Below are 26,980 nucleotides of genomic sequence, written 5' to 3' on the forward strand. Positions count from 1 at the left end.
GAAACTCAGTCTACTGCTTGTGAGAGCTTTAACTCTGGCAAGTTACTTCGCCTCACTGAGCCTTAGTTTCCTCGCTGGCAAAATGGGAACATTTACCCACAGAACCAATGAAAGGAATAAGGGGAACATGGGTTTATCGGATTTTATATTGTTCCTGGCACTTACCGGCTGCTCAGTAAATCTTACTTCTCCTTCCTTCTTCTTCACTGATTTTACAGACAACTACTTGCAAACTTTGGTTATTTCCCTGTGAATCAGCCCTGTGCCAAATGCACACTGAAGATATCCTCAGAAGACCAGACCTAGGCTAGTTCCTCCGCTAATCACTAAGGATTTACTAATTCCTTATTATAAATTTACTTCTGTATGCTTTTCCATTGAGAAAATCCAGAAAACAATCCTTCCCTTCAAGGAACTTATAAACTAGTTAGGAAGGGAAGAGTAACAGACAAAAATTATCAAATAGGGTAAAGCTGTATTTAAGGAAATATCATGCTATATGGAACCAACTATAAATATATTAGGAGTTCACAGGGAGAGAGATCAACTATAGAAGGGAGGATTTCCTTGCACAGCAAGAGGAGGGAAGGACACCAAGGAGGAGAAAGGGCATAAGTCAAGTACAGAGGCAAGAGGGGGACGAATGTGCCAAGAGCCTTGGGGTGGTCGATCTAAAAGCAAAGGGGACACAGTAGGGAGGAGTGGAAAGTAAAACAGTAGACTCAAAAAGGAGCACAGATCTGATCATTGTGAATCATAATGCACACATGAAAACAAAGGAAAAAGAAAGGCCTATATCCAAGAGCAGCAGGGGCACGGGAACATTCGCAAAAGAGAGAAAAGCCCTGGAGTTGTGTGGTGGTGTAACACTAGGGGACAGTCCACACCCACTTGGTGATGGTCATTCTGGCTGACTCACCACATTCCGGGGGCCGGTCCAGGTACATTCCACTGCAGTCTGGTTGATGGCTTTGGCCTTGAGGCTAGGTGCAGGTGGGCGAACCCCTCTGGTCACGACATGCTCAAATGCCAGAGGGCTATCCCCCAAGTCAGTCTTGGCCCAGGCAGAAATCTCATAGGACGTATGAGCTGTCAGATTGCCAACTGTGAAAACAGGAAAAGGAGATTTCAGGAGGAAGTTGGGGGTGTGAGTCAAGAATGTGTCTTGGTACCCGCTCTCTTTTTTAAAAAAAATAGTAATCTCTTGATTTAAATGAGTCCCATGTGCTGTAGGACTGTCATTAGATGACAAATTCATTCAACGTTTATGTACTGATGATGACGGTACATAACACACTGCACAGGCACTGGGTAATTTCTTTAAAGCTGCCCATCTGCGGATAGGAGTTGGTACAACGCTCCTGGAAGCCATTTGGCCTTGTATAACAAGAACCTTGAAAATCATACCCTTCAATCCAGTTATCCCATGAAGTCAGAGAAAGACTCAAAAGTGTGTTTAACAAGGATCCCCATCACAGTGTTACAGTAGGAAAAAACTGAATGTAATTTGATTGTCTAGTAACAGGATAATAATTAAATAATGTGCATTCCATGAACTACTGTGCAGGCACTAAAGATTGTTTCAAAAATATTTGATGACACTGGAAAATTCTCACAATTTTATGTGAAGTGAAAAGGGCAGGATACAAGACTATATATGGCATTATTCTGATTTTAGAAAAAAGATAAAAAGAGATCAATCCATGGAAAAATATATTAGAAGATATCTGAAATGTAAAAGTGAAATTACAGGCAATTTTAATTTTCATTACACTCTTTTTGTTCTCTCAATTTTCTGAAACAAATATGTATACCCTTTCTAATCAGAGGAAATGCTACTAAAACTAAAAAAAGAAAAGTGAGAAGGGGGAGGCTATGCTAACAGGATAGCCTTTGGAATCAGAAGAACTGGGGTTTAAGGCCTGACTCTACACTTTGTGGTTGTATAACCTTGGATAAAGTATTTAAACTCTCTATTTCCTTGTTTGTAAGATGGGGAAAAAATAACAGCACTTACAGCAGCTGCTGGCTGGCAGGGAGAAAAAAAGAAAATGCTTATAAAGTGCTTGGCATAATGCCTAGCATCACACTAGCCCTAATAGATTTCAGACAACAGCTAGTTAAGGCTTCTGCTCCTGACTGCCAGTTTCTACTGGGGCAACACTAAGGCCATGAGATCATAGGCTCTGGAGTTAGAAAGATGTGGGTTCCAATCCTGGCTCTGCCACCGTCTGAGAGTATGACTTATTCTTTCAACTTCATTTTGCCTCTGTAAAGCGGGCATATCTCACAGAATTATACTTGGGGTTATGTAAATAATATGCATAGAATGCCTATGTAAATGCCTGTACATGGTAGGTGCTCAATGTGCAAAAGTCAAAATAACGACCTCCTCGGGCATCTTGTAGACTTTCACTTAGGAAAAAAAAGTAACAATAGAACATTTGTAGTCTCTATTTTATAAGGCTGTGACAAGGACTGAATAAAAACATGACTGAAAGTGCTTCACAGCCTAGAAGGAGACAGGAAGAAACTCCCAAGTCATTCTCAACAGTTACAGGCAGCTTTTGCCACTTAGAAATAAATTAAGATCCATCCTTTAGCATGTATTTAGATAGAGGAATTTTAGCTGATACTTGCTGCCGGTACGTACGTAACAGGGACTGGACCACTCCTCCCTTAGTTTGTTGTCCATTCCTCCAGTCAACACGTATTTACTGAACACCAGTTATGCATAAGGCCTTCTGCTGTCTCTCATTAGCAACGGGAGAGTGAACCAGACTAGAAAGGACACACAGGTAACTGTCTACATCTAAGAACTCTTTCTTTTGGAAATCAAAACTCATCTGCAGAGAATTAGTCTTGCCTCTGTCCAATTTTCCTCCTTATGGCCCCCAACTTCCACTAAGGGTCATGAGGTTGGAGGAGGGCTCGAGGGGCCACCGAGTGAATCCCTCTGCCTAGGATCAGCAGCACACTTACAGGATCCTCAATGCACAAGAACCTGTCAACACAGAACAGCTTCCAGAGAATACCTCCTCTTCCCTGGCACCCCCAATCAAGCTCTACAGCGGGAAAGCGTCGGTCCAGCCTTACCCCTTCCTGCTCACACACTGACCAGCACCGAAGTGTTACCTTTGTGTGACAATATGCTTCCTCGGAAGTTCAAAGTTCTCCTCTCCTGCTTGTGGGTGTCAAATGCCCAGAAAAGGTTCACCACATAGCCATTCACCTGCCGAGAACCAAGAAGCATGTTAGATGAACAGCTAGTCATGGGCACATTAAATACAAAAGGCAGGATTAAAAATATACCTCTTTTCTGTTCTTTCCTTGGGTATCTCATTCTTACAGTGAACAGGTTGTTTTTCAAAATTTTTAAACAGGTTCTATTTGTGCTACCATTAGCTAATATTTAGTTATACTCCACCTACTTCTAAAAACAAACATGAGACCATATTTAATTTATAGATTCAATTAAACAAAAAAGTGAATGAAGAATAAAAGGATGAGAACCAATTAACAAAGGTAGAAAGAGGAAACACTGGAAAGATAATTAGGCTATGGAAATTAAGGATAAATCCTTGCAGTCAAGGCCAAGAAGCCAATCCATACAAAACAGGCTGGTTAGATCTCATTGTCTAACTACAGAAAATACATCCACCCATCAGGAAAGACTACCTTTTCCAAGTCCTGAGCTCATAAAAGGATTTGATCTGAAGATCTTTAAATATCAGACAACAAACAAAATATTTTCAAGATCAAAGACTACAAGACAAGAAGCACATAAGGCCATTTCTTTTTTTCTTTCTTTTCTTTTTTCTTTTTATTTTTTTTTTGAGACAGAGTCTCACTCTGTTGCCCAGGCTGGACTGCAGTGGCATGATCTTGACTCACTGCAGCCTCCGCCTCCCAGGTTCAAGCAGTTCTCCTGCCCCAGCCTCCAAGTAGCTGGGATTACAGGCATGCACCACCACACCTGGCTAATTTTTGTATTTTTAGCAGAGACGGGGTTTCACCATGTTGGCCAGGCTGGTCTTGAACTCCCGACCTCAGGTGATCCACCCACCTCAGCCTCCCAAAGTGCTGGGATTACAGGCATGAGCCACCACACCCGGCCAAGGCCATCTTATATCAACCCATTCTGAAGCCAAGGGCATGACACTAAATGGTAGTTAAGTAAAATGGCACAAAGACTCTGAAGGCTGCTTGTCCCAACTTGTCCCAACACAGCTTCATCAATGGAGAGGCTGTGAGGAGGGACAGATAAGAAGGAACACTATGGAAAGTGGATCTCAGCTTGAGGAACCACATGGGCACAGATAACAATGGTGAAGTCGGCTATGCGGAGGGCCAGGAGAGGGGATGGCGGTGCTGGAAGAGGAAGATCTTAGGTGGATGGAAAGTGAATATGTTTCCAAGGCATCCCACTGTCCCACAAGAAGGCTGTTCTTCCACTGTGAGCGCCTCAGCATTAGCGCTTAGCACCAGGAAATCCAATAAAGCTGAAAATTACAGGGCATACGTATTCTGTTAACACCAACTCTATCTGCACTGTAGCTGTGAACCATTTAATTATATGGTTAAGGAAAAAAAGGCACCAGGCTGAGGCAGAATAATTATATGCGAAGACTCAAGTTGTTCTTCGTGGAGGAAGGAACCACCCTAGTTCTGGTATTTTAGCTTCACTAGATCTAGCCGTTCGTTTTTTTTTGTTTTTTTTTTTTGTTTTTTCCAGTCTTACTGTGCTATGTCCTTTCAGTTCCCATACAAAATAAAGCCCCATCCAGGTGCTGGCTTGAAATTCCCACATTACCTTGATATCACTCTCCATGGTCAGGGTGAAGCTTAGATAATTTTCACCATAGCTGTCAATGTGGATATCTGGTGGTGGGATCACTGAAAACAAAAAGGAATTCAAAAACAGAAGCCACATGATGAAAAGCGAGCAAGGCAGGACTTAATAGTTTCAACTCAACGGACAAAGCCATCTTTCAGTCGGGGAAGAAAGGGCATTTCTTTGGCAGTGTTCCTTATCGATCTTTTTTTACCACTGTTTTCCTGAAGCTAAGGTTGGTCCACAGTTGCTTGGTGAGCACAAAACTATCTTGGCTCAGTCGGCTATCCTGGCAATTAGGTCAGGCAGAAAAGTTCCATTTTGTAAAGGTCCCAAAACAGCCCAGCTTCAGCCTGGTTCTTAAAGGAATAGGGATCGTTCACTGCGAGTGGCATCTTGATTGGCACTAACAAAGTCCCACCAATCTCAAGTCCTTTTGGAAGGCTGACAATGGGGTAAATCATAAATGGTAAACGTGCGTGTGGCAAAATGGAAAGAATGTGGCCTCTGGAATCTGGCAAACTTGAGTTCGAATTCCTGTTCTGGTAGCTGAGTAACCTAGGCAAGTTACTCATCTTCCTGGAGCCTAGTGATGTTATCTGCATTTCACAGAGCTGGGAAGGTTAACTAAAATAATGTATGTGTGATACCTAGCACTCAACTGATACTCTCTTTCTCTTCCTTTCCAATATAGCCTCACATATGGCCAACTAAACAACTAGAAACCAACTGGTGCTCTCAAAAAGACTGGAGCTCAAGCTGAGAGTCAAGGGGGCAAAGAGAAGTGGCCAAGGAAAAGACGCCTCTCAGTTCAACCAGTGAGCGCCATGCTTGTCATCTGGAAGGTCTTCCCACCAGAAGGCTGACAGTGCTTGGCCCAGCATGATCTAAAAGAGCTCAATGGATCAATATTATCAGAAAATATTATTTAAACGACAACTTGCATATTAGACTCTCTGCACATATGCCCCTTCTATGGACTGGGCAAGAGAGACTCAAAGGAGCAGATAAGATTTGGTGGCAAAAGAGATGTGTCAAAGTCTGAAGAGGTCTGTCCAGATGATCAATCATGTAATACAATTAGGCTTCAGGAAAATGCAATAACCGGAAGAAGAAAGGATATTGGAAGCTTCAGGCGGCCAACACAGAGCAAAACAGCGCGAGTGCTGCATATGGTAAAGCTGACTTGAATTATAATCATGGCAACCAGGGACAAGTCACAATCCACTCCAAACCCCAGTTTCCTCAGCTACACAATGAGGATAAGGATACTTATCTCATAGGATTCATAAGAGATCCATTCATGAGCAACAATAGCACAGTGCTTAGTGTATAAGAAGTGCTCAGGGAATGGTGGCTTTTCTCATTGTCATTACTAATCCACTACATTCACCAATTAACGTGGTGCATCTGGCTGATGCCTCTGCTGTCTTTGTCCTTCATCTTAAAACGTTATTATGATACTAGGTCACAGATATTTCACAACAAACACTTTTTGGATGTGGCACACAGCTGCCTTCTGTACAAATCCTAGCCCAAATATATGCAAGGAGCTGAGATTCATCAAAATCACAGAAAAGAAGTTAAAGAGAAGCAACCACCCACTGAGATTTTCAAATGCAGTTGTGACTTATGCCTTTGGAATCCAGGGTATATGATTTTGGTTGCTCTTCCAACATCCCTTCTTCTTGGTATGTGTGGTCAGTGTTTTGAAACAGACTTGTAGAGAGAAGAGATAAAACAATAAAAACTCTAGCAGAGTGTGAATTCAGCAGGCTTTCTCTAATACCTGCAAGCATTCAGCTCCAAAGACCATCTGGTGGCACTACGTTTGGCCGCCTTGGGCCCTGATCTCAAAGGCTCCGGATTTTAGAGGGGACTAGATAGTGACTCTCCATGACCCAGAGCCTATTCCTCATAGGCTTAGGTTAAAGTAAAATCTTCCAGTCCTATTGCATGCCACAGCGTCCATCTGGTTTTAATACCTGGAAGTCCAGAAATGCAAGTCCCCAGCGTGAAGGCTAAGGTCAAGGAAAACCACTCTGGAAAATGAGTTGTAGTCCATCTCCCAAAGTATGCCAGAACCCTTCATTTAACTGCTTTGATTCACTCATTCATCAATTATTTCCTTAATCCCTACTAGATGCCCGTGATAGAGTAGAGAAAAACAGACCAGATCTCTGCCCTCATGAGGCACTCGTGCAAGATGCTGAGCCCGCCACCCCTGGCAAGCAGGACAGTCCAGTAGGCCGCATGTGTCTCAGCCCAGAGAGAAGCGTGGAGCACAGTGGTTAAGAGCACAAGCTTTGGAGTCAGGCAGATCAGGTTCCAGTGCCAGCTCTGTCACTTACTGATTGTGTGGCCTGGGACAAGTGACATAACCTCCTTCCAGTTCCTTATCCTTTCTTGTAGTTGTTCTGACCGTTCAATTAGATGAGCTGATGTACACAAAGCAGTGAACACTCCAGAGTGTCCTGCCCTTGGCAAGCCATCAGTTATTACTAATATCAGCTCTAGTACAAGATAAAAAACCACCTACACATAGTTTGCCAGTGCCACTGGGAGAATAACAGGAGTCAGCATGGTGCTTTCTTTAAAACCCCATAAATGAACATGCACAAAATCATCTTCAGCTTTGGCGAGAAGGAAGGACTCCTTCTATTTTAGATATTGTGACTACTCACAAAGCTGCGCATGACGGCCTTTGGAAATCCCTTTGTATGTCTGCATCAGAAGAAATGCTCAATACTAGGAGGGAAAAGACACTCAGTCACCCCAAAAAGACTCTATCTAAAGCACTACAGAGACACCCAGAAATGTGTGTGTGTTGGGGAGAAGGAAGTTGTGTGATGTTTTTCTAAACTATGCTTCTCCATTTTCCAGTCATACTGAAAGTCATTTGAAAGGGTTTCTATAATATTTTTTCTAAATCTGCAAATGCTGGGATCATTTACCTTTTCCTTTTATGGTGGTAATGGATTTAGAATCGCTCCAGTTTCCTATTCCACGACTAGTCACCGCAGCCACCTTTTCAAATCAGAGGGTGAATTAGTATGAAATAAAGGCAATACACCATACAGCAAGAATACTGAATGAGCTAAAGGGGTGAAATTTTGGCAGTAAGGGCGGAAAGATTTTATACAGAGTGATCCAGAATATTCAGAGGCCCCAGCATCTGAAATAAGAGGGCAAAAAAGCCAAGGGAAGGAGCTTGTAAAGGGCATTATGACAGTCCTAAGATCAGAAAATTTCTATTGATCGACAAATATCAAGGTTCTTCTAAAAGGCAGGTGTATGGGGGGTGTGTTCATAAATACACACATATATAAAAAGGGTACTGACAAAATTATCAGTGTGAGAGTCACAAATGCGTACACTTAATGGTCTCAGCAAACACGTTGTACACAAAAATCTATCTTTCTGCTAAAATTAGTAAAAATATATTTCATAAGAACCTCACAAAATCAGTTTAGAAAGAATACTTATCATAGCTCTGCATCATCCTGCAGCTAAAGATAAGCAGAAAAGAGCTGAGTGCAAAAGTATAGGAGCTGGAGAGCTAGCAGAATATCGGCGTTAACAGCAGGGAAAGCTGCATTCCCATAAATGCCCGGTTATCTACAGAAACTCTGATGTCAAGCTCTCTGTGGTGTCCATTTAAGAGACTGAAACAAACTCTGAGCTCCCCCATCCCAGGGCAAGAAGTTGGGTATTTTGCAGATTACTAATACGCATCTCACAAAGGTGAGCAGAGAGTTCTCACAAAATAGCAGCAATATCGCTCAGTTCTAAGACTGCGTGGATGGCTGGAATGGATGGCGACACTCACTCTGACGGTGTATAGAGTGTTGACCAATAAGTTCTTGATTTCTGTAAAGTTACTAGCAGCCCTCTGGGAGGCCCACATCTTGGAACCACTCCTGCTGTATTCTACCTAAAGGGAGAAGAAAAAAAATGTGAGTAAAGGGAACCAAAGGTCCAGGGCATCCTAATATCTTGCAAGGAGGCGGGAGGAGAGAAAAGAAGGTGAGGAGCAAAATGTTCTGACGTATGGGTCATCACCTACAAAGCTAAACCAAATCAACCCCTAGTCATATAGAATACCCAGAAATCTCCTAGCACCCCCAACACACATATGGCAAACTCCTGGAAGGTACTTACAATGTACTCACGGATGAGGCCATGGGTGTGGATGGGAGGAGCCCAGTGGCCTACAATCACACCTTCTGCTTCCCTGGGGAGTGACAGCTGGAGATTTCGAGGGGCATCTGGCACTAGAAAAAGAGTCAACTCAAGGTTAAAACCCATCTGCATAGCAGCCAACCAGAGGAATTTTCCTGGGCTTAGAACAAGGACAAGAAAGACTCCACAGCCGGCATTGAGACTATCCACTAGAAAGTCTGCTAGCTTGGTCTTCACATTGACAAGACACTCTTCCTCTTCTTCCACAAAGCAAGGTGTGCCATCCACACATCACATCACGGCTCAGCTGACTGTGTGGTAAATTTGTGGCTCATAAGGGCTGCAGGATAAAATCACTTAGGCAGGCTGAGTCACCACTGACCCTGAGACTTCCATGCTGAGATCTTAATTGTCAATGACAGCACCTGCTGCCTCTGCTTCTTGTACAACAAAAACTGTACTGTAGGCCTGACTACCAAAAAATAAGACTAATTTTGTAACATCACAGAATTTCTATATCCAAATGAATTTGATCATCTTCAAAGCAGGCTCCTTAATGAGTTTGGCACTACCATATTCAAGATACTTTAGGCAATGGAAAAAGATGACATTCAAGCAGACAGTTGCTCATGTCAACTACTTTGAAGTGGGGAGGAGGTGAGGAACTCTCTTGGACACATAAATTTGGTAAATTTCTTAAAAACTTAGCCACAAAGCCAGGTGCAGTGGCTCACACCTATAATCCCAACATTTTGGGAGGCTGAAGTGGGTGGATTGCTTGAGCTCAGTAGCTCAAGACCAGCCTGGGTAACATGGCAAAACCCTTTCTGTACAAAAATACAAAGTTAGCTGAGCATGGTGGCACACACCTATAGTGTCAGCTATGCGAGAGGCTGAAGTGGGAGGACCACCTGAGCCTGGGGAGACTGAGGTGGTGGGCAGTGATTGCGCCTCCACTGCCCTCCAGTGTGGGTGCCAGAGTGAGACCTTGTCTCCAAAAAGAAAAAAAACTTAGCCACAAAATTGCTGATACTCCTCATATTTTAATGACGATGACCTTCTCCTAAGTACCAAGTACTAGGAAAGATCTAGAGAAGGAACGTAGAGGTAGAAACTAGACAAAAAATGCAAGAGGGCAATACTCTGACGCAGTAAGAAGAATAGATGTTTGACAACTCTGGCAAGACTATAAAGCTTAGCCACAATACTTCTGTACATGTGAGGCACACGTATGTTCCCACATTCCTGAGAATACTCAGAAAGACACTCACAAAACCCCACCCAAGGTCTTACCCAAGCCATAAAAATTAACTGAAACACTTACATCCCTCCGGGGTCCTCAGGGTCACAAAGTCATTGGTGTTGTGTGCCTTGCTGAGACACTGAACCTGTACTTTAACCTGATACGTGGTATCTGGTTTCAGGACTTTTAATACAGTGTTTGTCTTATTGCTGTGGGTCTCCAGAGTCTTCCATATGCTCTCTCCAATCACCCTGGCCCAAAAAACATAAAGATATTGTCACACTGGAGCAGCATGGGGGGCTGAGATGTCTGACTCAGTTAATAACATGGTGCATGCCACTAGAGAGTTTACAGAACATCCTGGGGCAATGAAGACATCATTTTCATCTTCCGTGACAAAGATGGGACCCACCTGTAGTAGACATTATATACACAAGAAGCAGAGGGCATTTTTTTGGGCCGCATCCAGGTCAAAGTCACATCCCCAGAGAAGTCAGCTGTCCACTGAAGATTCTGTACTTTGTACACAGTCAACTCATCTAGAGAAATAAGGGAGAAAAAGTAAAAAAAAGTTACATCTTGGCTGGGCATGGTGGCTCATGCCTGTAATCCTAGCACTTTGGGAGGCCAAGGCGGGCAAATTGCCTGGGCTCAGGAGTTCAAGACCAGCCTGGGCAACGTGGCTAAACCCCATCTCTACTAAAAATACAAAAAAAAAGTTACATCTTACAAATCCTTAGATTTCAAAGGACTCCTGCTTTTAAACAGAACTACCATGATCTAGATTATCAGGAGGCCATAATCATTATCTGAAAAGAAATCTCAGAAAATGTAGTTGAAACCTCCCTATACAATCCCTCCTAGGGTCTCTTACGATTCCGGTCATGATATTTTCCCTTGAATTTCATCTTCCTCCTGCCTATGACAATTTAAGCCTATTTCTCAATAGAGAATGCTACAAGTCCAAGGACCATGTCATAGGGTCCGTTACTAGACACTCCAGAGATAAGAGCTGAGTTAATCCCACCAGCAGATTGAGACTGTGAGAGCCATGGTGTATGGGCATGAGGTGGGAAGTCCATAAAAAAAAATCCAAGACTGATGGCCAGTGATGATGAGCATTTTTGCATGTGTTTTTTGGCTGCATAAAAGTCTTCTTTTGAGAAGTGTCTGTTCATATCCTTCACCCATTTTTTGATGGGGTTGTTTTTTTTCTTGTAAATTTGTTTGAATTCATTGTAGATTCTGTATATTAGCCCTCTGTCAGATGAGTAGGTTGTGAAAATTTTCTCCCATTTTGTAGGTGGCCTGTTCACTCCGATGGTAGGTTTTTGCTGTGCAGAAGCTCTTTAGTTTAATTAGATCCCATTCGTCAATTCTGGCTTTTGTTGCCATTGCTTTTGGTGTTTTAGACATGAAGTCCTTGCCCATGCCTATCACTTCACTAACAGGGAGGAGACAGCTGCATGTTATATCAGAGTCTGGCCAAGGCTCACCTCACTTGGGGCTCCAAAACTAGGCACAAATCTGTTTTATCCTTAGATTGAGGAACAGTTCAAAAGGGTCCTAGCTCGAGGTCTACACAGGAGGGGCCCTGGGGTAAGCAAACCTCCCAGCCCAGCCCAGCCCAGCCCGTGGACCGGCACTCACCACTGCAGGCCTTCTCGTCGCTCTCGTCTGAGCAGTCCAGGAAGCCGTCGCAGCGCTCCGAGAGCACAATGCAGGCCTCCCCATCCTCGCACTGGAACTCCCTGCTCATGCAAGTCAAGGTGCTGTGTGTGGCTGAAACACAGAGAGGCTTCTTAAGTCCACGGGGAGGGGCCGTATGGTACTGAAGGCTGGGCCCAAGTTTATTCTCATTTAGACAAAGTACTAAACGGCTTCTGCTTCAAAACACACCTCTGGAATGACCAGTGGTGGAATCCATACCGGCACTAAGGTGCCATCTCACCTAACATTAACAATTGGAATCTGCATTCAAGAAGAGTGAGCACTTTGGAGTCAAACAAACTAGAGTTTAAATCCTAGATCTGCATGAGCTTGAGCGAACCGCTTAACATCACCTGAGTTCAGTTGCCCTATAAAAAATGGAAGTAACAGTTCCATCACTATCGTGTCTGCAAGGATCTAATGAGATCACACACCTGGAATAGTGCCTGGCTCCTGGCCGGCATCAACAAACTGTAGCTATTACTCTACAGTACTATTAATTATTCTGCTACTATTACTAGTTTGCAATCTAGAAAGAGGAGCTAATTTCTGGTTTGAGTAACAGAAATAATAATGAGATGAATCCCAACAGTATTAAGAGGCATGCATACTTTATGTAGTATTTAAAGTTGTTTGGCTTTTCAAAGTACTTTCACAGAAAATGAAATAATGCACGTAATGAGCACTGGTAAGTTAAGGGTTATGCAACTGTATGTCTAGGCTATTGACCAAAATGCGATGTGCTCTCCAGTTCTGAAAGTAGATTAAAACTGCATGGGAGGCTCTAAAAAGAAAGCAATGACCATATAATTGCAAATGCTCCTGAAAAGAGAAAAGGTGAGAATGGCTGTAGACAGCAAATCTGCTATGCAGGCTGTGTACCTGGGTGGTACAAATCTGCTATGTACCTGGTTGAGCCCAGGAACAGTAACTTGAGGCCTTCCTTATGCAGATTCACACCTGCCTGCCCAGTCCTGGACAAGGAAGATCTACATCAGAAATCCAATCCCACCAGTGATGAGGGTCGAAAATCAATCTTGCTCCCCTAAGTCAAAGATGTCCACATCCTAATCCCTGGAACCTGTAATATGTTACCTTACGTAACAAAGCAACTTTGCAGGTGTGATTAGATTAAGGACCCAGAGGTAGGAGAGTTCAGCCTTGATTATCCAGGTGGGCTCTGTCTAATGACATGGGTCCTTAAAAGCAGAGACCCTTTTCTGGTTGTGGTGAGAGAAAGAATACAGAAGAAAGGTGAGAGACATGCAACATCACTGGCTTTGAAAATGGGGAAATTATAACAGACAAAAGGAGGCCGAACATGAGTGGTGCCATTCTGCTCCCCGCACCCTACCCCCTGCCCATGGTGACATCGTGTAGGTTAACGGCCTCTGCTTATCTCTGCACGTAGGCCAAGCTAACTATGGAAGGAATTTTGTTTATAGTTTAATTTTAAAGCAAGGATGATAATAGTCCCTTCCTGAAACTAACCCCTGAGGAAATAAAGAGAGTGTACACACAAGTAACAAAGTTATGTTAAAGGTGATATGAGCATTGTGACCTGAGCAAGCAAGCTTCATATGCCCCACCTCAGACCCAGGCATGTGGTCATGGGTCACCTCTTGACCTCGACCCCCTCCCTCTTCTCCTTTCTCCTAACATAAACAATCACACTTTGAGATGCAGGTAGAGAAACGGGATAATGTTCCCATGAGAGCAACCAGGATGGTCAAGAGGAATGGATAAAGGATCCAGGGATATCTTCCTAGAGATGAAAAGATACAAGGATGGGGGGAGGTGGTGAGAAGATGTGCAGACCACTCTAACAAGTGTTCTCCACTGATGAGTTTTCATGAGAAAGAAGAATTAAGACTTCTTTGCATGAGTCTCCAGGATGGAGGTACAGACTTCAGTTCACTACTTATTAAAAAACAATTCTGATACAGAAATTGTCAAGAGGAGAAGGGAACTATCAAAACTACTTATGAGGCTTTTCACAAACTATAATCCCCCATTCTCCAGGAAGATCACTGCATTTCAGAATTCTATTACATACTGAGCCGAAATTGGTTTGCCATGGTGGGGGGAAACTCATGACAAATAATCGTGTATTCAAGAATTAGAGAAAGGTTTGAGAACCACTACTCTAATAGTCTCAGAAGCCCAAGGTGGAATTCTCTGAACATTCGTGGAGGTCCTACCATGACTCGGGCACTGCTCCAGATGCTAAAAATATGGGGATATGTAAAACAGATGAAGGACCTGTCCTCATGGAGGTTATCTTCTATTGAGAGAAACTGCAAACAAGTAAATTAATCTGATCAGGTTATGCCATTTTATACAGGAATGCCAGGGAGAAACTCTGCTCAGAGGGGATTATTTTGAAAAATACCAAAACCCCCATCACAGGAGTATTCCACTGGGTAATAATGTCATAAAATATAATCAAACAACAGTTAAGCAGTAGAGCTGAGGACGTTGGAGGTTTCTTTATAAAGTATGTCTCAAAATTTTAAGAGCAAAAAAGCTTGGGCTTTAGACTCTGGAAATAAGCTGGGTGCGGTAGTGTGCACTTGTAATCCCAGCTACTTGGGAGGCTGAGGCTGGATTGCTTGAGTCCAGGAGTCTGAGACCAGCCTGGGTAACATGACCAGACCCTGTTTCTTAAAAAAAAAAACAGCCTTAAATTAAAACAAAAAAACAAGAGAATCCGGGAATAAGATTGTCATTAACTGTGAAAATTCTTAAACTGATAATTAACAGATGATTAATAGGCACTTAGAACAGAACTTAGTAGCCCTCAGGGGACAGCTTCTCTAAAAAGAATCGCACCACACTAATCTCATTTCATTTTTAGATAAGGTTATCAAATTAAAGTTGGAAAAAAACTGTACATATAACACATCTTGATTTTAAGACCCTTTACTAGGCAACATCCCTGTGAATAAGCCACATTGGAAACAGGCTGAAAACACTGATTTAAAGAATGCCAATTAATGAATTAATATCACCCAGGAGGGAGGTCCCATTTCTTTTCTCTTTCTTAATTACTTCCAATGTTCATCTTATTATGTGGTTGCTTATTAGGCTCAGACGTTCCCACTGTTATTTTGGTGAGTGTGGGGTCAACCTGTCCCCGTTGGTTTAACACTCTAGGAGTCCACTTTCTTCATTCTTTTAATGTAAGGGTAGAATTGTACACTAATCCCTATTCAGTTCATCTGTGTTAGTTTTGGTGTATTATTCCCTGATGAGAACTTTCAACATGGCTTTCAACCTAAATAAATAACCCAATTTGGTACTGGCTAGGTGATCCTCTTGGAACCTTAATTCTCCTATCTCGATATAGGAGATAACACCAAAATCACAGTTATTTTGAGAATTAAATGGAACAAATACATGATTTGCTTGAGAATAATGAATAGCACATTAAAACCCACCATGAAAGTTTAGCTTCCCTTTGTAAATCCTGAGTGTTTTGCCAGAAAATAAGCTATCTGGGTAACTTTGTATTACTTGCAAGTATAACACGCATGCCTTCCAAGTTTTCATCTGGTCATTAATGACTTTTTAAAGAAGATAGGGCCAGTTTAAAAAGCATCATAAAATATTATCACAGCAAATAGAAAGAGCAAAGCAGAAGCAGCCTGAAAAAGACCACTTATGATAAAGCAAAGTGAAAAACAAAACACCCAAAATGCAAGAAAGCAAACAGGCATAATAATGAAAGAAGTATATAAGGCGATAGAATGAGAAATAAGAATCTTTTAAGGCTTATCAAAGGTTGCTGCATCCTGCTAAACACCGAAGAACTTCAAAAAAAAAAAAAAAGTACACAGCAGGAAAATTAATTATATTGAAGACAAACTCCATCAGCGAATCCAAACACTTAATTGTGCAAACTTGCATTAACTTTGAAAGTAAATGACAAAGCTCAACCTTACAATTGATAGACATGACAAATAAATGAGAAAGAGATGTAATATGGAAATGTTAACCAAGGAGATTAAAATATCCCTCACCATCTGAATTTATTTGGTTTATTTTTTTATTTATTTGACAGAGTTTTGCTCTTGTTGCCCGGGCTGGAGTGCAATGGCCCGATCTCAGCTCACTGCAACCTCTGCCTCCCAGGTTCAAGCAATTCTCCTGCCTCAGCCTCCCAAATAGCTCGGATTACAGGCATGCACCACCATGCCCAGCTAATTTTGCATTTTTAGCAGAGAAGGGGTTTCTCCATATTGGTCCGGCTGGTCTCAAACTCCCAACCTCAGGTGATCCACCCGCCTTGGCCTCCCAAAGTGCTGGGATTACAGGCGTGAGCCACCGCGCCTTGCCTATTTGGTTTGTTTATATAGATTCATTTATTTATTTCTATCGATTTATACACAAATATCAAGAGATATCAAATTATCTTAATATTTTTGGTTCTTGGGTTCCAGATAACAAGTGGCATGTTCTGGACAGAGAGAAATCCATCCCCAAAATGGATCTGAAACTACTCAATTCCTGAGTTCCAATAGAAATCGTTTAGTAATGAAAGATTCCTTACGATTTTCCTAAACTAAAATAAATAAATAAACGAAACAAAAAGAAATCACCCTACCTTGGAAATTGAAGAATTGGAAAGACTCAAAGGGTGTTTCTTGAAAAAAAGACCCTAGGTAGCAACTTATCCAATTCCTTGACTTTTAGTCAAAGAAAAGACCCTTTGGGCAGCCGAAACAAAAGCAAAAGTGACATTCCTGGAGAGGAAAGGACGCACGAATGATGGGGGTCCTGGGACCCCTGCCGAAAAACCAAGTGTTAGGAGAAAAACCTATGCATGGTGGAAATAAATTAGTTTCATATTTCAAGTTAAGGATGTGGCCAAGATGATTTTTCTCTCAAGTCAGAGCACATCAAGGCCTAGAATGAAATTCATCTCCGAAAGTCCATCACTGTACAGATCATCACAAGGAACAACAAAAGTGAAAACTAGCAAAGACTCATTCCAACAGGCAAGCGAAGATGACTTGCATGGACAATTAATGTAGTAAAACGAAAAGGAAGACAACAGTGCCCCAGCTTCTGACCTCCCCTTTTCAGTTTCTTCCAGGATGACTTGCACTACCTCAGATGCTGATGTCAATCAACGAACCCACCACCGTGCCTCGCCCCACCCAGGGGAAGCTGCGACTCCTCATCCTCAGTATCCCCCGCATAGCTGGTAGCATCAGCTTTCACTGTCATCCTGGGGAAAACCCTCATTCTTCCTTTTTCCTCATTACCACAGCCAAAAAAACTCACTGGATGCTGTTAATAGTACCTCCAATATACAAAGAGATCGCTCTTCCATTTTCATCTTCACCGTCCTATTGAATTAACCTCCTAATGGGCACCTGGCTTCCAATCTCACCTCAGCCTTCTTCTAACCCACTCCCCCCATGATGAAGTCCAAGTGATCTAAGATATAAACACCCCATCTCTGAAATCTTCAATGGCTCCTTAGGACCAGGAAAATAAACTCCAAGCACAGGGGCCACCCTATCTACCTCATGCCTACCTCTCTGCACTCACCTTTGTCCCACCCACAGCCACTCTACAGATCTGTTTTCTTATGCCTCTGAGCCTTGGAATATACATGCTGTCCCCTGTGTCTAGAATGCCCGTCATCTGCCACCTTGTCCCACCATTGTCCAGGCACCATCAATGAGGCTGCCTCTCTTGGTCTGTCCCCACCTCTCCAGGAAGCTGGCCCACCTGCGAACTATGCCAGTTCCTTGGATAACTTCTGCTACTGCCTACACCACACTGTAGGATAGCTGCTGACTTGATGTCCCTCCCACTAGAATTTGTATTGCCAGTCACGGGGCGTAGTGGCTCAGGCCTGTAATCCCAGCACTTTGGGAAGCCAAGGTGGGCAGATCACTTGAGGTCAGGAGTTCGAGACCAGCCTGGCCAACATGGCAAAACCTGTCTGTACTGAAAACATAAAAATTGGCCAGGCATGGTGGCGCATGCCTGTAATCCCAGCTACTCAGGAGGCTGAGGCAAGAGAATCACTTGAGTTCAAAAGGTGGAAGCTGCAGTGAGCTGAGATCCCACCCACCCCTGTACTCCAGCCTGGGCGACAGAGCGAGATGACATCTTAAAAAAAAAATTGTATTGCCAGAAACCTGATCAATGCCTGCCATACCATGCATGATCAACAAAACATTTGTCCAACCAAACCAAAGTTGTTACTGGATCCACACTCCTTCCTCTTAACCAAGCCTCTCCAGTGAGAGCCCGGTCAGGCACCCTGTGGAGAACAACGCTACAGACAGAGAAGGGACAGCCGACTCCCTCTTGCCTTTCTCCCTGAGCCTTACTGGGTGAACTATTTAGGACAGAGCAGTATTTGCCAATCTTGTCTGATGCTAAGAACCAGACGGGGCACTTCTGAAAAGGCTGGGGTTCCCGAGCATCTCCTCCACCATTGCTCTTGATTCAGTGGTCTGAGGTGAGATCACCAAATTCACATTTCTTATAAGCACTTCCACATGATCCTGCTAAGTCCCATAAATTCTGTAAATACTGAATTAGAGGAATTAAGAGACGACTAACCTCCACCTCTGATTCTATTCTATCTCTAAATGGTAAGACTTGGTAGGATTCCAAGTGAGGCTCAGGTTTTCATTGGTTGAGGAAGTCATTATTTTAAGATTAAAGAAAAAAATAGGACCATAACAGGGATCAGAGTGGAGGAACTGAGGCATCTGCTGCTTACGGTTAGAGCTTGGCAGCAGGGAGGCTCTCAGCGGAGAGTGAGAGGGGTGTCTTCTACATTCACCAGGGCAGGAATCAGGCAAGCATGGACGAAGCCCTTATCCCGGCAAGGAAGGGAGTGTGACGGGCCAGGACATCTGCTGTCTGCAGCCAGCAGGAGACTGGATGGAGGGGAGGCCCACAAAACAGGGATCCCTGAGCCAGAGCAGCACCCAACCATCAGAGGGGCAGGCTGGTGGGGGGCTGCATAAGCACCGTCCAGCCATGCCCTCCCCAGTCCGCTACAGTAGGACAGACCAGCCAGCGGTGGCATTAGCATGCGGCCAGGGACTAAAAAGCGCTGACTGGTCACATGAGGATAAACACTTGCAGAAGCCAGTGTCTCCCTCCATCACTCACGGCAAAGATCCTCCCTGGGTACATCAGAGGACCAAACACCAGGACCCACCAACTCCAAACCCATAGAGAATGCATGCATCACCTCGCACTGGGCTCAGATGGCCTTGCGATTATTCCCGATTGGCTCGGCACACTATCTCACCAACCGTAATTACCTTAAGGGCTAAGAATGAATTTTCTTAATGGGGTGCTAGAGGCAAACCCTCTAATAACACAGCCTCTATGCCCAGTAAGTGCTCACTAAATACTTCCAGAAGAATGAATGCACATACCAAAGAGTTGTGGCTTTCCCCACGGGCGTTTTTAAAGAGTTAAACACGCTTATGAAACCTATTTAAAATATTTATCTTAGTCATTCAGAAAGTATTTTTATTGGACATGCTCCTGGTACTTAAAACGCAGTCAACTTATTAAAAAGAAGGTGACTAACACAATGATATGGGTGCACGCGGCAAAGCGCTTGTGGAGAATGCGGTAAGAGCATGGTTAGGCAAGTACACAGACTCACACACAGGCGTGTGCTGATCCAAAAATGAAGCACAAGCACCGGAACTGTGCTCTCTGCAGAAATGTGCCCAGGGGGTGAAGGGCTCTCTGACTACTCACGGCAATTGGCCTCGTCCCGGCCATCCTGGCAATCTCGGTGGCCATCACAGCGCTTCCAGTTGGGAATACACTTCTTTGGTTGGTGGCATTCGAACTCAAATCGGTCACATCGCCCAAGTTGGGTGGGAGTGGAGGCAGCAGTGACATTTGCTAAAATAAAAGATTTTTAAAATTTACTTTTTAGCATTGAGGGAGCTGGCCAATAACAGCAACCAATCAATATGCTAGGAGATTATGGTGCTTTAGAAATTACAATGGGAACCTGAAGACAAATGCGAGTTCCGGATAGAGGGCAGAGTAGATACAGACATCTAATGTTGCTTCCCCACAGGATCCCACTAAAGCCACAGTCAAGAGATTGTTTTCAAAGACCTAAATCCACCAGGACATGGATAACGAGATTTGGGGGCTGGAAAGAAGACAGATAGTGGTATGTGACTCAAGAGGCCAGCGAAGGCTGCATCCTACCCTAGGCTGTCACAGGAGAAAGCTCAGAACCAATCAGATCAACAACACACAGTCCTCCAAAAGTTCAGAAACTAGTATCTCCTAACTGGAAGTGAAGAAGAAGGAGTTAAAATAAGGGAACTGACTGAATGATGTTTAAGACGCAGCTACATTCCCTATATCCTCTCCTATCAGTCCCACAAGACAACCAACCCATACATTACCCCAATAGAAGAATGGAGGGCTGTTATTTGGAAAGAGTAAAAACAGAGAGTTGTTTAGATAGGCGTAGTTGACAGCAAGTATATCTTACTGATAAAAAGGGGATTAAACCTACATATAGAAGCCCTAGTTCTCTTCTCCGAGGATCGTAGCAATAAGGTAATTATTGTCCAGGCAGGAGATCTAACAATCTTCTCTGGGGAAAATGAGCAGCTTCAGAGACTAACCCTGAAGTAACCAGGATTCAGAGTTCCCCCATGTTTCCCAGCCATGAACCTCGAAGTTGACAAGCCCACCCATGTGCTCAGAATTACTTACCAGCACTTTAGTCCCCAGCCTTAAATACAAGCAACCAAGGACTATCTGAGAAAAGGCTTTGACATGAAAGGCAGAAAGCCAAACAGAGCCCCAACCCCCAAAAAGGCCATTTGGAGGAAATAGAGGCTTTGCAAGAAGAAAACTTCAAAAACAAATATCCTTAATATGTTCAGAAAGAAAGAATATATATTTATCCGTGGAAAAAAAAAAACAGGATACCATAAAAAGGGACAGCAGTAAAAATGGAAAAGCTCTTAAAGTTAAAACCATGATAACAAAGATGAAAAACTCAGCAAAAAGTTGAAATATAAAGTTGGGTAAATCTCCTAGAAAGTTGGCAGGGGTGGGGAGGGAATTTTCAAAAATATAAAAGATTAAAAAAAAAATAAGGAAGAAGACCAGATCAGGAGACAACATATGAATGACAAGAGTTCCAGGAAATAAGAGAAAACAGAGAGGGAAAATATCATTAATAAAAACTTCAAGAAAAATTCCTTGAACTAAAATATATAAACTTCCATAATCAAAAAGCATGCAAGTGTCCGCTACGTTGGATGGAAAGGGTCTCAGAGCAAAGCACATCATTGTGAAATTTTAAAACACTGGTGCCAAAGAGAAGATTCTACAAGCTTCTAGAGGATTAAAAACAGGTTACATACAAAAAAAAAAAAATCAGAATCAAAATGGCTTTTGGATTTCCGAAAAGCTGCTTGAAGGCAGTGGAACAAAACTTTCAAAATTCTGAAGGAAAATTACTTACAATCTAGCTGCCAAACCCAGCCCAACTATCAATTAAGTCTGAAGACAGAATTAAAACACTTTAAGACAAGCAAGACCTCACAGAGGCCTCCCACATACATTTTCTCAGGCATTTTCCATAAAACGTGCTCTACCGAAACATGGGATTAAACTAAAAAGAGAAAAACTGGGACATAGAAAAGAGGAGTTCCAACAGGAGATGGAGGTAAAGCAAATCCTGAGGATGATGATGGTGCAACGTCCTAGAAGGCAGTTGTGCCCCAGGTGTACAGGGCAACCAGTACAAACCAGAGCAGCAAAATTCAAGAGACAAACACCTGAGAGCTGTCATCACAGTGTCCTTGGCCACTGCGTCATCATATTCACCTGACAAGGCTACTGAAGGATGCACTCCACCCAAACAAGGGAGTAAACCAAGAAAAAGCAAAACACAAGATCCAGGAAACAAGGAATCTAAACTGGGAGAAAAGCAAAGAGAATTCCAAGGAGGCAGTGAAAGTCCCCGGATAACAGGCACACAGCAGGACTAGAGAACGATCTGTCCAGAAAGGAGAATCCAAGTTGTTAGAAGGAATATCTCCAAGAGAAAAACTGGACTTGATAAATCCCTTGAAATGTTGACCTGTGGAAAGTTATCATGAGTGGCGATTGAAAGGCAGAAAGCATTGGCAAATGGTACAAAACAACCTAAGCAAACAAATGAAAAAGGCAATTATTAACTTCAGGATATCGTGCATATTCTATAGTTTTAATTAGATTTTCAAAGGGGCTTTCCCTAAATCCCAGAACCACTCTGCAGAAACACAAGGTACATGGAGACAGGTGATAAAAAATAAAAAGGGGGAGAACGCCAGGCCAAGGCAAATCATGCCACTTATTCCTGGACAATAAGGGAGGCATCAGAGGGCTCCAATACTAGGGAGGACATGATCATTCATCAGTATGGGCCTTATCAGAAGAAAAACTGAAAGGGGGAGAAATAATGAGGTTGATAAACCAGTTAGGAGACTTCTACGCTAAACAAAGAAGATCCACGAGCTACAGATAACAATGAGTTTAAATTTATCCCACCACTGTGCACAAAAAAGAAAGTACAAAAGCTGAACAGGATATATAAACAGAGATCTGCTCACTGTATTAGTCAGAATTTGCTAGAGTCTATTAATGTCCTAGTCAGTTTCAATAAGCAAAAACAACTTGGAGAGGATAATCAAGTTATTCAATAAATATGTAGGCCTTGAGGGCAAAGGACAGACACAAAGTTTTGTTTTCTCTTTTACAATTCATTTTAATTTGAGAAGCATTTTAGGGGATACTGACTATTTGCCTATTATTGTAGGAAACACAGAGCAAGACTCAAAGTAGTAGACAGCGTGATTCCCAAACAGGAAACCCACACAATGGCTATGGAAGCAAAGATCAACACGCATGAAATAATCAGGAAGCAATATATGACAGATCATAGTGAAGAATCAAAAGGTCAATGGGTAAGTTTAATGAGACTGGAAAAGAGATGGAAATCAGTTAAAGGAATCAGTGAAAGCACCACAGAGGTGGAGCTTGAAAGGAGAATAATACCCTACTTGTTCAAAGCAGAAATCCCAAACTTTTGCGAACCTAAGAATCATATGGGGATCTCCTGGGCTCCACGCAGAAATTCTGATTCTGTTTTTTTATAAACACCCCAGGCGATTCCATTAGGGTGGTCTTTGCACCATATTTTGAGACGTTCTGATGATATTAATATATCAAGGTCTCTTTTGCTATAAAATCCATGCTTCTGTTTGCACTGGTGGATGGTGGGTTTCAGTGATAAGGAAAGTAGGAAAACAAGGTTGAGGGTACAGGAGTTCCTGCTGAGGGCAAAACCTTGCTGCAGGTGCACAGGCAGGAAAGAAGCAAGTCTGTCTGGAGAAGATGAGGCACCCAGCTTGGCTGATGTAAGGAATCCAGGGGGGCAAGGAGGAATCAGCTCATAGAGGGCCTGGAAAATAGAAATTGTCAAAAATTGATCTTCTAGACAGGAGAACAAGAGGAAACTCGATATGGCAAAAAGACCACCCTAGTAAAAACATCATTTTTATAATGTTTTATAAAAAACATAGAATCAGAATTTCTGGGTGGAACCCAGGAGATCCCTATATGCTTTAGGTTCACTAAAGTTTGGGATTTTGATGTTTTTAAACAAGGAAGCAATGGAATGAACATGGTCACAGAAGAAGGGAAAAGATCATGCAAAACATGCAAAAAATTATTTGTTCTCCTATTATAACTGAGTTTGAAGTAGACTCCTGCTTAGGAAAGAACACACGATCCTTACCTCTGTTCCGCCTGCAGTTAAGAGCACACACGAAATGGGATTTCAAGGTCTACCCCACCTCCAACAATATGGTGACTACAGACCTTCAGCTGCCTCTTTGAGTTTAGCCACTAGATGGCAGTGCTTACCCTTCTTTTAGTTGGACAGGCCGGCCAACTAGCAAGCTGAATTGGGCTCTCTCCCCAGAGAGTTTAATACACACACAAAAAGTTCCACATTAATTCCAATTTGCACTTTCCCACTAAGAAGTTAGCAAAGGTGCCACAACCCCAGCCTGGGTGGAAATCAGGGTGGCTGGCATCTTGCAGGAAGGTCAGAGGCCAGTTATAGAGGATGAGATGCTCCCATTCCAATTTCCTGTGCATCTTTGATCCAGGAAGAAATGCTAGAAACCAGCCTTCCCTGGAGGTATGCCACTAGTAACAGGCAACCTGGCCACACAGCACAGTCCCAGACAGCAGGGCATGGGGCCCGGTTGGGTTGTGCCCAGAGCGCACCCCCAGAAGGTCCTCTCCACAATAGCAGGTACCACAGGAGAGGAGACCTGGGCCAGAACTCACCAAGCGAGGGGCAGGCTTCCTCATCAGAGCCATCTGCACAGTCTCGGTACCCGTCGCACACCCAGGTGTCCATCACGCAGGTCCCACTGCTGCAGCGGTAGTAATTGGGCAGACACGTGGAGGGCCCAGGAGTCGAGAAGGGAAGAATATGTGAATCTGAGAAAAACACCAAGCAAGGAAACCCAAAACATTAGAAGCAGCTTGATCTTAGACCAAATGCGTCCCAAACCTAGGGCGGATGTCCCAGTTTTAGCTGTACCTGCTGAAGGAGGCCAGTGACAGGCACAGCTCTGAGCAGCGGCTAATCTAGAAATCATGTATCATGGGTTGTCAGAAGAGGCAATATTCTTTTCCCTTTTGGGGAGTAGATTTCCCTTACTTACTATATTTGATTTCGGCTAATATTCAGATAAGTTTGCTTTTGCAGGGGCTGGTGAAAGAAACAGGTGGCTGAGGGGGCACAGGGTGGCTAAGAGAATTCCCACTGAGGCGAAGCACTGTGTTCTAGTTAATTCAACCGCAACTACCCCACGACCTGGTTCAGAGATGAGAACGCCAGAAAGGAAAGGGGCAAGTCTGCATTCCACATGAGTGCTCCTCAAATGCACTGCGGAGCACACAGGACCTGGGGGCTTATTAGCATGCAGATTCTGACTCTGTAGGTCTGGGTTGAGGTCAGAGATTCTGCATTTCTAACCAGTTCCAAGGAGATGCAGATGCTACTGGTTGCAAACCACACTTTGAGTAGGAAGGCTCTAGACTTCTCACTCTGCCCTGAAAATACGGAATAAATAGCCTGAAAATAGGAGAAACCAACCACACTTATTTCAAAATGAGAAAGAGGAACAGAAAAAATTTGAGTCACTCCTCTCACAAAAATATGCCCCCCAAAACACGGAATCAGCCAGGCACATCCTGCATAGCTGGTGTAACTATTCCGGTGTGTCTTGGTTATGGGGCTGACCCAGGCCCCGGGGGCCTCTTACCTCCACAATCCTTCTCATCAGACCAGTCCCCACAGTCGTTCTCCCTGTCGCATTTCCATCTGTTGGGGATGCAGTGGCCATTCTCACACCGAAACTGGAAGTAGCGGGAGCAGTTTGGGGCTTCTGTGGGGTTTTCTGCGGAGATGAACCACATCATCAGTTGCTTTCCCTGCACCAGTGTGAACACAGGGCTCTAACTCTATGCATCCTCCTCCAGACCCAAGTTCCAGGGCAACCCACACTTCCCACCCATAAAGAGATAAGGCAGCTTCATGGACAAAAAATACATCTACAAACTAAAACAAAACCCCATTTTCCCAGCCCCTAACCCATGTTCCTCTGATCTATACTACGATATCCTGAGAATGATCACCTGAATTTTAATTCTGACATTTTACCAAAGGAATAAAACAACTATTGATGGTAATCCAATCATGACAATAACTATTACATTGTGGCCTGTCACTTTTAGGGGGAGGTCACTCCATAATATTTACCGTAATTCCTTATCTACCACCTTCCTTATACATAATGTGGTCTTCCCAACTGCAGAAAGGAAAGGAGATCAAATAAACTTTTCCCTAGCACCTGCTGGGTGCCAGCTGCCCCCTTCAAGACTCAACTCCTCGTATGAGTATTCAGGAACTGGCAGCAACTGCTGCTGAGTTACGGGAAGGCCAAGTCTGCAGTGGGGTTGCCGGTGAGTGTCCCTGTAACTGCAGGCATCACTGTAACTAGAGGATTAGGATGCGAGGAGGCAGATTGGACATCTTACCGCAGTTGGCTTCATCAGAATAATCGCCGCAATCATCCATCCCGTCACACTTCCAAATCAAACTGATGCACACTCCATTCTGACACTGGAAACCGAACTCATCACAAACCTTGTGGAACTCAGGATCTTGGGCTACAGAGGGAACAAACATCCGTGAAGTCCAGGAACTTCCATGCTGAGGGGTGGAAGCAGCAGTGCTGCCCAGAAGCAAGGGGGAACAGCAGTGAGTTCTGGCAAGGGACTGTCTGGCTAAACCATGCCTTGAAAGCAAAAGCCAAACCTAATCTAAACAGAGCACACACTTTGTTAATTAATCCATTCCATGAATCTTTACCGAATCGTGTTATGAGCTGAGTTTATCCACCCAAAAATCATGTGTTTCAGTTCCAACCTCCAGTCTCTCAGAAACAGGACTGTATTTAGAGATAAGGGCTTGGAAGGGGAAACGTTAGAATGAGGTGATCTGGGTGGCCCTAATCTAATAGGCCTGGTGTCCTTACAGAAGAGGAAATTTAGACACAGATGTGGACAGAGGAAAGACCGCGTGAAGAGCCAGGAAGAAGGCAGCCAGGCAGCCGTCTATGAGGCCACGGAGAGAGGCCTCGGAGGAACCCAACCCTGCCGACACCTTGATTTGGACTGCTGGCTTCCAGGCTTGCGAGAAATAAATTTCTGTTGTTTGAGCCATCTGGTCTGTGGTACTTTCCTACAGCAGTCCCAGCAAACAAATAATAAGAGCTACTCCAAGGAGGGCACTGTTTTAGGATAGGGTCATAGCAATGCACAAAACAAGCCCCTGCTCCTGTGAAGCTCAAGCAGCAAAATGAATAGACAGGTCCAAAGTGGGGCAAGTTGTGGGAGGATCATCA

At 43.5% G+C, this 26,980-nt stretch overlaps 1 protein-coding gene across 1 annotated transcript in view; it reads right to left on the bottom strand.

Annotated features, from left to right (window-relative positions):
• SORL1 (sortilin related receptor 1) overlaps positions 1–26,980 on the bottom strand; it is a 181,059-nt gene that overhangs the window by 17,706 nt on the left and 136,373 nt on the right. The window contains exons 29-41 of the mRNA XM_030794523.1: positions 26,112–26,243; positions 25,337–25,471; positions 24,351–24,506; positions 19,725–19,874; positions 11,910–12,041; positions 10,672–10,798; positions 10,341–10,510; positions 8,996–9,108; positions 8,664–8,768; positions 7,789–7,861; positions 4,814–4,896; positions 3,136–3,232; positions 920–1,104 (exon numbers count right to left, since the gene is read on the bottom strand). Of these exons, the coding sequence (XP_030650383.1) occupies positions 920–1,104; positions 3,136–3,232; positions 4,814–4,896; positions 7,789–7,861; positions 8,664–8,768; positions 8,996–9,108; positions 10,341–10,510; positions 10,672–10,798; positions 11,910–12,041; positions 19,725–19,874; positions 24,351–24,506; positions 25,337–25,471; positions 26,112–26,243 (1,658 nt within the window). The remainder of the gene's footprint in view (positions 1–919; positions 1,105–3,135; positions 3,233–4,813; positions 4,897–7,788; positions 7,862–8,663; positions 8,769–8,995; positions 9,109–10,340; positions 10,511–10,671; positions 10,799–11,909; positions 12,042–19,724; positions 19,875–24,350; positions 24,507–25,336; positions 25,472–26,111; positions 26,244–26,980) is intronic.

Source organism: Nomascus leucogenys, chromosome 15, assembly GCF_006542625.1.
Source record: "Nomascus leucogenys isolate Asia chromosome 15, Asia_NLE_v1, whole genome shotgun sequence".
Classification (NCBI taxonomy): domain Eukaryota; kingdom Metazoa; phylum Chordata; class Mammalia; order Primates; family Hylobatidae; genus Nomascus; species Nomascus leucogenys.